An 11,688-nucleotide genomic window follows, 5' to 3' on the forward strand; every position below is an offset into this window, starting at 1 on the left:
TGTTACTATAGCCAGCACCTCGTTCTGGGTTCTAACCACAGTCTGGGCCCTCTCGCTGGAGCACTTCCTCCAGGGCTGGGTCAGGAGCCGCTCCACAGGGTTCTGTGCTCCCCCAGTGTGTACCCTTTATCCCCACATGGCAATTGCTCCGGCGGAGGGGGCGGGGCTGCGCTGACCCCGCCCCCGAGCGAAAGGGGCGTCGTTTCCGCCGGGAGGGGCGAGGCAGCCTCGTCCCCACCTCCGGGCGGGGGCGCGAGAGGAGCTACGCGCAACGGGGTTGCCTTACGTCACTTCCGCGCGCCGCTAAACGTCACTGCCGGGCGCGGGCGGCGCTACGGATCGCTGTTCAAGTTCGGTCCGAGTGGCCTTTCGCGAGCCATGGAGAGTGACTTTTATCTGCGTTACTACGTGGGTCACAAGGGCAAGTTCGGCCACGAATTCCTGGAATTTGAGTTCCGACCGGATGGTGAGAGCGGCCCCGGGCGCGGGGCCGAGGCCTGGGGCGGCCGGGGGCCGGGAACGTGCGGGGGGCTGGAGGAGGAAGGCAGGGCTCTGGGAGAAGCACGCCTGTGTCCGCCTCACGGGCTCTGTCTGTCCGGGGCGTCTTCCGTTGTGACATTTTCCCGGATGCTTCCGCAGGCGCTGTGTGCACGCCCGCTCTGCCCCGGGCGCCGTTTCACTACCTGGGATGCGGGCGCGGACGATAGGCCAGCTTCCTCTCGCGGGGAGCTTTTATTCTAGGGCTGGGAGAGAAGTCATCAAAGGGATTCCAGACCGTGATGAGTGGTCGGAAATGAACAAAATGACGGGCTGGTTTTAAATAGGGCGACCGTTGGGGAGCTCTGTGAAAAGGAGCTATTTGAACTGAACCTTGATTGACAGGGAGCCAGCCTGTGACGCCCCCAAAGAGCATCTAGTCCGAGGGAGCAACAGGTGTCGGGGCCAGAGGACGGGGTGAGCGAGGCCTATTCCAGGTGCCCGTGTGGCTGGGGAGAAAAGTAGGAGGTAATATGGGATAGGTAGGCCGTGGCCACGACATGTAGGTCTTTATAGGCCATGGTGAATAGTTTGGATTTTATTCTAAGTACAGCAGGAAGCAGTGGGAAAGTTTTAAGCAGAGAAGAGGTGTGATCTGTTCTTGAAAAAGTATTCTAGTGATCCGGTACAGAATGAGCTAAAGTGGAAACAGGGCCTCTTATTAGGAGACAGTTAACAATTGTCCAGACAGAAGGGGTGCTGGTAGGGACTAGGGTGAAAGTGGAGAGAAGGACTTAGGGTACTGTTCAAGGCAGAACCAAAATGACTGTCAGTTATAGGATTTAGGGAGTGGGCGGGTGGTGAGGAAAAGGAGTCAAAGATGATAGAAATCTCCTACTACATGGGGGCACAGAGGTGAATCTGACAAGCTGCATGTGTGAAGGAAGTAGGTTTGTAAACAGTGAGGAGACACAGTATTAGGGGCTGTGGGAGAAAGGAGCAGAGGGACTCGGAACAGAAAGAAGGCACCTAATCTAACCGAGGGTTCAGAGGTTTCCCGGCAAAACATGAGGGAAGGGGGGTGCGAGTTTTCAGTGACAAGGAGTTGTGTAGGCAGACAGGAGTTAAGAATGCATTTTGGACAGCATTAATGGCAAAGAGGCTGAAAACCACAAAGTGCATGGGACGTTTCAGACAGAAACCAAGTAGTCTGATGTGAGAGAGCACTCTTGCAGGAGGGAGCCTGGAGATGCAGGCAGAGGCTCAGTTTAGCAGTGTGCCATGTTGAATTTGGATTTTACCGTGGCCAAGAAGGCAGGGGGAAGCCATTGTCCATATTAGCGTAAACTGATCAGATCTTGCTGTTATACATCACTTTGTCCACTGTGTGGCGAAGGAACTGAAAGGAAAGAGTCTTGAGGTAGAGAGTACAGTGAGGCATCATTTAATTTGCCTTTTATCTTTTTCGTACCCACCATATACCCAGATTAGCCTGTTGAATGCGTATACACACAGAGAGACTTGTGTACTAAATGTGTTAAGTAATAAAACCACAACTTTTTTTTTTTCAGTCTTCACCCAGGGATATGTTCATTGAGTTTTAGAGAGAGAAACATTGATGTGAGAGAGAAAATCTATTGGTTGCCTCGTACCCACCCTGACTAGGGATCAAACACGAAACCCTTAATTCACGGGACAACATTCCACCCAACCGAGCCGTACTGGCCAGGGCTAACACCACAACTTTTCTGTCATGGGAATATATCAGAATATTACACAGTCACATGATAATGTATGTAAATTATATTTCTCAAAGGCTTTCATAACTCATTTGAGCCTCAGCAGGCCTTGTGTGCAGGTAAGTTACCAATCACTATCCCAGTTTTCAGCTTAGGACATTAACCTGCAGAAATATGATTCTACCTGAGTTCTTTTGTCCTACCTGAGCTACCTTTTGCAAGATCTGTAATTCAGCATCAGCTATAGTTTTGGCTGTGAGGCTATTTAATAGCCTAAAGTCATATGTTTTTATTATATATTGATTTTTCCCCCCTCACAGGGAAATTGAGATATGCCAACAACAGCAATTACAAGAATGATGTCATGATCAGAAAAGAGGTAATGAGCCTTCTGAGAGACTTCCTCATTCACTACAGTTTAGCCTTTTGTCTTTTTTTTGTTCTTTCTGGGAGTAGTAATGAAAGATAAAGAAGAGGAAAGTATAAACATGTCTGTAGACAGCTTCTAATGGTTTTCTCAAATCTTTTAGTTTATATTTTCTTTCACAACACTGAATCAGTTATTGGCTATCACGTGAAGTCTTGCAGATCTTGGCTTGAACCCTGAATCTGCTGCTTACTAACTATGTGGCCTTGGGCAAACTTCCCAGCTGAACTTGATAAATTCAGTTTCTTCATCTGCAATAAAAACAAATAAGAGCTAATCCCCACTCAAAGTATTTGGTATATTCCCTGGTACACAGCACTCAGTGAAGCTCTAATTTGCAGTTGAATGGGAAAGGGAGCATGGAAAAATGGTTAACCTTATTGAATGCTTGTTAGATGCCAGGCATGACACTAGATATTTTACATACATGATCTTATTTGATCCTCATTATAAGCCCGGGTAATGGATGATATTAGATACCCTTTACAGATAAGACTGTGAAAGCCCAGATATGATTTATGGAACTTGTTCAAAGTCACCCCTGATTTGAAACTATCTTAACAATCAGTATATTTTCATTCTGTTATATTTAACTAGAGGCCCAGCACACAAAATCGTGCACGGGTAGGGTCCCTAGGCCTAGCCTGCAATCAGGGCCATCTTCTGCCTGCTCACCAGTCACCAGTCCCACTCCACTGCCACCCCCTGGTTCCCTGTGGTTCCTTGATCACAGCATGGCTCTGGTTCCCCGGAGCCTGCGGGCTGTGGGGAGGGACCAAGAGGTCGGCTGTTCAACCCGCTCGCCAGTCCCGCCCCACCGCCGTTCACCTCGGTTCGCCGGGGGGGTGACGGGGGTACCGAGAGGTGGTCAGTACACCTCATGGCGACTGGTTGAGCGGTCGTTCTGGTTGTTATGCTTATGGTCGCTGGCCTATTATATAGGATTAGCGATCAGTTTTATGCTTACCTACACATGTCAGCACCCTTTTTTAAAAAAATAGATATTTTTATTGATTTCAGAGAGGAAGGGAGAGAGAGAGAAAAAAACATCAATGATGAGAATCATTGTTTGGCTACCTCCTGCATGCCCCACACTGGGGACCAAGCCCGCAACCTAGGCATGTGCCCTGACCAAGAATCAAACTGGGACCTCCTGGTTCATAGGTCAATCATGGAGCCACACTGGCGGAGCTTCTTTTTTTTTTTTTTTTTTTTAATATAAACTAAGTAGAGGCCCGTTTGCAGGAAGATTCCTGCAAGAATAGGGCTTCGCTCACATCTCTGCCTTTCCTACCCCGCCCGTCGCCAGTCTCTGCCGCTCCTACCCTGCCCTTCTCTGCTGCTTCTCTCGCGCCCGTCTCCGCTACCTCGGCTCCGTTGCTTGGCTTCCTTCTACGGTGTCTTCAGTCTTCGCTCCCAGCCAGTATATGCAAATTAGCCACCATCTTTGTTAATTTGCATATTGCTCTGATTAGCTGGTGGTTGGCGTAGTGAAGGTACGGTCAATTTGCATCTTTGTCTATTATTAGTTAGGCTATGTAGAGTGTATTTAAAAGACATGTCTCTGCTTTTCAGAAGCATGTCATCTGGTTAAGAATAACCAGGGTTACACAGAGATCTATTTTCGGTCTAGGTGTGAGTTAGATGTGTAGGTAAGGAGAGGTCCATATGAATAGGATGTGCCAAGAAGTAGAAACAACCATATGGGTACGGAGGTGTAATCATTGGGCACTTCTGACCCTGCCCTCTTCAGCATGCTGAGGTCAAGCCTGAATGTCTTCCCATTTGCAGAGGTGCCAGAAATGACTTTTCAGGAGCAGTCTTTTTTTTTTTTTTTATCTTTAATCACTATCTGAGGCAGAATGCTGCTTAGGAATACAACTTAAATTCTGTTTTTTAACTTACTTTCAGGCTTATGTACATAAGAGTGTGATGGAGGAACTGAAGAGAATAATTGATGACAGTGAAATTACCAAAGAGGATGATGCTTTGTGGCCTCCTCCGGACCGAGTGGGCCGGCAGGTGAGTGTTTTAGCAGCTATTCCCAGTGCAGAAATCTTACAAATAAGATAAGTTGACTACCCTCCATAGGACATTGAATCTTCCACTTGTGTGCGTGCACGCGTGCATATGGCGCCCTACACGGGCAGATTACGAGCACCTTGATCTAAGGAAGCAGTTAACCCATAGGGAGGAAGAGAGAGAGCAAGAAGTGCTGCTGACCACCAGGAGTCCAGCCCTGAGTTTCTTCTTGTGACCTTCCCTCTCCCTCTTCTCAGGGTTTTGCTGCCCACCTTACTTATTACTATAGACAAAGCAGTGTGAAGATACAAAGATAAATCGAACATAGTTATTTCAATAGTCTGACAGTCTAATGGAAGGAAAATCATGCAAGCAACTAACCTCATCTACTTCTTTCCTAATCCTGACTTCTAATTGATTTTTTTTGTTTCTCTTATCCTGTGCAGCCCATTTTCCAACCTGAAGCCAGAGTAATCCTGTAAAATGTAAATTTGTTTATGTATAGCAGGTCCTCAAATAACGTCATTCTATTTAATGTGGCTTCCTTATAATGTGATGAGATGCCATACGAATTTAACTGTTATTTCTACCAGTTAGCCTATGATAAAGTTGGTTGTTATACTCTATCGCTTTGCTTAAAGTCACAGAACCAACCAACAATTTAAGTAAGGGCTTACTGTATTCCACTAATTTTAAACTCTCTGGTACAAGCATGTCAAACTCTCGGTCCACAACGAATATTTTTGTGGCCCAGTCAATATAACAGTATGTAAGAAACGTTTTAATAAAAATTTCATAACTTAATTTTTACAATATCCTGTTATCCATAATTTTTAATAACGAACTACAACATTCGCTAATGGCTGATTACTATAATCATGTTGCATTCATTTCCCTTAAGCACAGGCGTACCATTTCTCTCCACTAATACTAGCAGCGAATATTTTAGCAGCCAATTGTCACATCATTAGTCTTGGACTGACTTGTTTGGTGTGCGCAACAGAAATATTTCACTTTCGGAGAACAAGAAAAATAGGTTTATTTGCATTATGCTTATTAATTTGTGCAGTTATTCAGTGTCTAGTAAGTTAATGTCCAAGAAAAAATATTAATTTTTATTAAAATGTTCTATTATTTTATGTTAATGATCACTCATTTATTTCAGCCCTTTGCATTCAGCATGTCTCTGTCGAAATAAACCTATGTTTCTATGAAAATCGAAGCTTTTGTCTTTTTGCAGCCTACATAAACTTAAACCTTGTTTATTTGGCCCATGTTAGCCTTTGAGTTTGACATGCTTGCTCTAGTAGCTTTCCACTGCGTTTAAAATAAAATCCAAACTCCCACCTTATCTTACAATCTCTGGCTGTGTTCAGACCTCACTGGTCTTATTTCTGTCCTTTAGACATACCTGTTGTTCTTAGTTTGGGACCTTTGTATTTGCTACATGCTTCCTGAAATATTTTTTCTAAAACTTTATTATTAAAGCCTTCATATGTCACTTTTTCAGTGATATCTTGTCTGTCCATCACATCTAAAACACCTCTCCCCATTAGGAGGCTATGGAAAACTGGCCCAGAAGCAGTGAGTAGTAAGAACTCCATCATGAAAAATTCACTCCTTGGCTTGCTGAATTTGATGTACATTACCCAAGGTCTGCAAACCTGCCATTTTTACAAATCTTTGATCAATGTCTCTACTGAGCCAGATGCCACTGCATGGCTTTCCTCTGAAAATTATTAAAGGACAGAATCCAAAAAAATAAAGAAAACACCTCTCCCTGTCATTTAAAAAAAGATGTTTGATCGTCTTCATAGCACTTATCATTGTCCAAAATTGTCCCATGTTGCCCAGAAAAGTTAAGATTCTTGGTATTTATAAAACATACATGTTACTCTACACTGTTAACAACAAAAACACATATACAAAACAATTATGTAATTTCTTCCAAATTACCGACACAACTTCCTCTAAAAATATGAGCTACTCAAGTTAGTATTTATCTCTTTGCTTCTAGTACCTAGCACAATTTACTGCTCAGAGGGAATTGGTCTTGTTTATGTGTAGTAGATAGAGTTTGTGTGATTTGGCAGATGAACCTCCTGTGTACTTAATGAACAACCCAATTTGGCTTGATTTTAAACATTTTTAAATGTTTCCAGGAGCTTGAAATCGTCATTGGAGATGAACACATTTCTTTCACAACATCAAAAATTGGTTCCCTCATTGATGTCAATCAATCCAAGTAAGTGTACATAATCTGTATGTCCAGATGTGTCTGTTTTGCAGCAGATTGATATGAAACCCTTAAACAAATTGGGACCATATGGTAAGATCCGGTACAGATGGAGAGAGGCTCTAAATTATTTTCAAGACTTGCTCCTATTGCTTTTGACCTTTTGTCCAGTTTTCTAGAACTAGAGGCTCAGTGCACAAAATTTGTGCGGGGGGGGGGGGGGTCCCCTCAGCCCGGCCTGCACCCTCTCACAATCCGGGACCGCTGGCTCCTAACCACTCTGCTTGCCTGCCTGATCGCCCCTAACCCCTCTGCTTGCCTACCTGATTGCCCCAACCCCTCTGCCTGCCTGATCACCCCCGCCATGATGGCTTCGTCTGGAAGGTCGTTTGGCCCTGTGATCTAATTAGCATAAAAGTGTAACATGCTAATTAGACTGGGCAGCCAAATGACCTTCGGACAAAGCTGGGGCTGCAAGGGCTGAGTCCCTTGCACGAATTTTGTGCATTGGGCCTCTAGTTACTAATAAGAGCTTCTCAGTGACACACACAGTAATGCCATTGGAGCAGCTAGTGTGGGTAAGAATCTGTCCAGAACAGAAAAATGAAATATGCCAATACAAGTGCTTAAGATAAACTGTAGAGTCGTTAAGTCTAACTACCTTCCTTGATGTTAGTCATTCAGACTAGCACATCTTAAAGTCTGATTTGGGTGAAACTTGAAATTATTTGGAATATAAATTTAAAAATTCATGTCAGGAGGGCAAATTATAAAGTATGCTGCGGAAAAAAAAAAGTATAAAAAAAAAGTATGCTGCAAAGTCCTCAGAATTTGAAAATCTCTTTGGCTCCTGTGTTTTGGGCATTGGGGATTAGACATGGCTCACTTTTAGTACATGGTGGGCATAATTGTCTTCCTTTGGACAGTCTCTATTCTTAGCCAGTTATGCTGTAGTAACCTTCAGCCTCTTGATCCTGACTAGTACCACTTCTTAAAAAAAACGTTTTCCTAATTCTGAAACTTATACATGCTCATTCTGGAAAATAAAGGAAACCTAAAAATGTAAGGGGAAAATCACCCATAAACCTGTCAATTAGACAACCATTAATACTGTAAAGTATTTTTTTAATATATTTTTATGGATTTCAGAGAGGAAGGAAGAGGGAGAGAGAGATAGAAACATCATTGCTGAGAGAGAATCAGTGTTTGGCTGCCTCCTACAAGTTGCACACTGGGCATGGAGCCTGCAACCTGGGCATGTGCCCTGACTGGGAATTTAACCCGTGACCTTCTGGTTCATAGGTCGATGCTCAACCACTGAGCCATGCCAGCTCGGCTTAAAGCAGCGGTCCCCAACCTTTTGGACCTCACAGGCCACCAGTGATCTGAGAACCACCAGTTGGCGACCACTGGCTTAAAGTATTTCTTACCTTTTTTCTGAGCATTAAAAAATATAGTTTTTAAAGGCACCGAAAAATATTTAGACCAATAATGTTATTTGAATGATTTTTTTCACTTAATATAAACATTTCCCCAATTTTTAAAACCTTAACATTTTAAATGACCTCATATTCCGTTTTAATATGTAGCATGTAGCCTTTTCCTCCCTTTTTGAACTCTGATTTCAAAGTTTTAATTCTGTAAATACCTTTATGAGTAATGCCTTGGTACATAATTTGCGTTAAGTGGTATTATCTTGCCAGTTGTCTCTGCTTTTTAAACATTTTTTTCCTTTTGCATTTTAGGGACCCAGAAGGCTTACGAGTATTTTATTATCTTGTCCAGGACCTGAAGTGTTTGGTCTTCAGTCTTATTGGATTACACTTCAAGATTAAACCAATCTAGATTGAATATTGGTGTGGACACTAGGGGGGTGGGAGTAGCTGGTTTTCATTACCATTATCAGGAAATTTTTGTGAATAGAAGGCCAATATTTTTTTTATAAACTGTAAATGATTGTCTTCAATAAATATATAACAAAATGCAATTATTATTTTATAGGGACTTCTAACGTGTGAACTCTTTTCAATTACTTTTTTTTAAGTCCTCACCTGAGGATATGTTTTTATTGATTTTTAGAGAGAGACAGAAACATTGATGCAAGAGAGAAACGTCAATCAGCCACCTCCTATACGTGTCCCGACAGGATCAAAACCATAACCTAGATGTGTGCCCTGACCAGGCATGGAACCCACAACCTTTTGGTGTACGGGATGACGCTCCAAACTGACTAAGCCACCCAGCCAGAGCCCAATTTTTAAAACACTAACACCCTGTGTAAGGTATTGCCCCAAAATCTAACTGAATCGACTCTGTAGATAAAACTACCAACTCATAGTAAATAAGAAAATATAACCCTGGCCTTATAGCTCAGTTGGTTAGAGTATTGTCTCAATATGCCAAGGTTGCAAGTTCAATCCCCACTCAGGGCATATAAGAATCAACCAATGAATGCATAACTAAGTGGAACAACAAATTGTCTCTCTCCCCCTTCCTCTCTCTCAAATCACTAAATAAAAATGAAAATAGAGAAACATGTTAAAAAATACAGTGGGAGTCCAATCAGCAATATTCAGAGAAAAGTCCAGGGAAAGGGATCTGGTTGCTTCAATAAAACAAGATACAGATGGAGCATGAAGCTATAGGTTAAAGGAGAGTTAAGAGACTCATAATGCAATGTTTGGATCCCATCTGGATCATGATTCAAAAAATTTTAAGTTGACATTATGGAAATTTGAACACTGGATATTTGATATTAATGAAATAGTCTTTTTAAGGTATAAAATGGTATTGTGGTTGGGTTTACTGAGATAACTGAGGTTGGGTTTTTAAAAATCATCTTTTATAGATAAATATTTACAGCTATTTCATTATGGAAGAGACTGATATAAGGGATAAAATACCTAGTATCAGTACAGTTTTCCTATACATTTTAAAATATTTTTTATTGACTTTAAGAGAGGAAGAGAAACATTCGATCGGTTGCCTCCTGTACACATCCCAACAGGATCAAACTGCAATCTGGGTATATACCCTGACCAGGAACCGAATCAGTGCACGGGACAACACGCAACCAAGCCACACACCAGCCAGGGCTCCAATACACTTTAAAATCAGACTACCGACAGCTATTAACAACTGAGACCTGCCCTAGCTGGTGGTGTGCGCCTGCGGACTGACAGGTTGTGGGTTCAATTTCTGGTCAAGGGCGTGTACCTCCTACCTCGGTTGCAGCTTCCCCAGCTCTGGTAGGGGTGCATGTGGGAGGCAGTCTGTCTCATGCAGATGTTTCTCTCTTCCCCGCCCTCCCCTCCACTCTCTAGAAATCAATGGAAAAAATGTCCTCAGGTGAAGATAAAAAAAAAAGCTGAGACCTAGTGGGTACAGCTAGTGTGGGAATTTGGTGAATCTGTAGGAACTGCTGGTTGAATAGATAGTGGGACTGAAAGGAACCGGGCCGAGTCATGTGGCCGAGGGGAAGTGGTTGGGCAAAGCTCCCACCTCCAGACAAGCTCACCTAGGACAGGTGCCAGGGCTGACAGCGGAGCTCCCACCGCGCCCAGCAAACGCACACCCGACTCTGCCCCCGTCAAGGCAACAGGTGGATCTGGGGCCTGAGATGTCCAGGTTCCTGGCTCTACAGGCGGGTACTTGGGCAGTGAGACAACTGGTGGTAAAGTAGGTATGAGAAATAGTCACCCCAAACTTTAACGAAATGAGTGTGAGGCGCTCAGAAGGCTATACGCGTTTCAAATGGGCTGTTCTTGGTCAGGGTTACAGCACCTGTATGGGCTCAGATATGCCTCGGACAAGAGGGCAAGTAAAACTGAAGTATGGTACCTATTTGCTTTGTTTAACAATGGACAGGTTACTTTGATTTTCTAAATTGTATAAGTCATCCGATTCGATTGAATGCCTTATCGATTGAATGACTATTCCATTGATTGTTATCATTAACCCAGGTTACCCAAGGACTCTAGATAATGTATTTCTGTCAATCCAGTGACCCTGAGACCCGAAACTGTAATTAACATGCTTAATTCTGCATCTGTAATCTGCTTTTTTGAGAGCCAGGTGCATCATTCCAAACCCTGGGATGTAATCAATACCTTTGTGATTTTTGCCTATATACGTCTGGTTTTGCCACCATCTTATTGCTATGAGATTTGGGAATGGCCCCTCATAGTCCCGGATTGCAATAAATGTGACTCTTTAATTCGACTTCTTGAGGCGTCCTTCTGTGATTTGCGGGGTACATTACAACAAAACGAGATTCCGTAAGTGTATAAAGGATGAACGAGGGGCGCCAGGGGAGCCAGGCTTGGGGACCACAAAGAGCACGAGTGCACGGGACCACCCTCCGAAAGCGGTTCTCCATGAGGCAAGAGGAAGGAACCGTTAGAGACAAAGGCCCCGAATCTGCGAAGCCGGACCGAGGAGGGGGAGCCTCAGGGCAGGCGGGAAGCAGGCGGGAGGTGGGTGAGGGCAGGCGGAAAGCCGAGGCCAGGAAGGCTGCTGCGGCACCCCCGCCTGCCCGCCTGCGGGCACGGGCGCTCAGCGAACACCCGGACTACTGATAGCTGCAGGCAGGCCACCTGCGACCTCGGGTTGCCTCCGTTTTCTTCGCCTAGAGCAGTGGTTCTCAGCCTTGGCTGCACATTGGAGTCACCTGGGAATCTTCTTAAAATCCTGATTTCTGGGCACCATCCTCCGGAAATTCCGTTTCTTTGTTATAATGCTGTGGCCCCACCCCATAACAAAGAAACAGAATTTCCGGAGGATGGGGC

At 44.1% G+C, this 11,688-nt stretch overlaps 1 protein-coding gene across 3 annotated transcripts; it reads left to right on the forward strand.

Annotated features, from left to right (window-relative positions):
• The first annotated feature begins 303 nt into the window (after window positions 1–303).
• MAGOH (mago homolog, exon junction complex subunit) lies at window positions 304–11,122 on the forward strand. 3 transcript variants are annotated; one of them, XM_081088214.1, is made up of 5 exons: window positions 304–466; window positions 2,537–2,595; window positions 4,555–4,665; window positions 6,828–6,910; window positions 8,647–11,122. In XM_081088214.1, the coding sequence occupies exons 1-5, from the start codon at window positions 379–381 to the stop codon at window positions 8,744–8,746; spliced, it is 441 nt and encodes a 146-aa protein (XP_080944340.1). In that variant the 5' UTR covers window positions 304–378; the 3' UTR covers window positions 8,747–11,122. The 3 variants fall into 3 exon arrangements, with proteins under 3 accessions (XP_080944340.1, XP_080944341.1, XP_080944342.1); XM_081088215.1 differs by having other exon boundaries at window positions 316–466; window positions 8,204–8,905; XM_081088216.1 differs by lacking the exon at window positions 2,537–2,595 and having other exon boundaries at window positions 325–466.
• The last annotated feature ends 566 nt before the right edge of the window (window positions 11,123–11,688 follow it).

This window comes from Myotis nattereri (genome assembly GCF_964212035.1).
Source record: "Myotis nattereri genome assembly, chromosome: 3".
NCBI classification, from domain to species: domain Eukaryota; kingdom Metazoa; phylum Chordata; class Mammalia; order Chiroptera; family Vespertilionidae; genus Myotis; species Myotis nattereri.

What these genes read in the sequence shown, in the direction of transcription:
- MAGOH (XM_081088214.1), top strand. Translation starts at nt 379, where the DNA reads ATGGAGAGTGACTTTTATCTGCGTTACTACGTGGGTCACAAGGGCAAG. An exon ending in ATTTGAGTTCCGACCGGATG is followed by an intron (nt 467 to 2,536) that starts GTGAGAGCGGCC and finishes CCCCCCTCACAG; the next exon opens with GGAAATTGAGATATGCCAAC. An exon ending in ATGTCATGATCAGAAAAGAG is followed by an intron (nt 2,596 to 4,554) that starts GTAATGAGCCTT and finishes ACTTACTTTCAG; the next exon opens with GCTTATGTACATAAGAGTGT.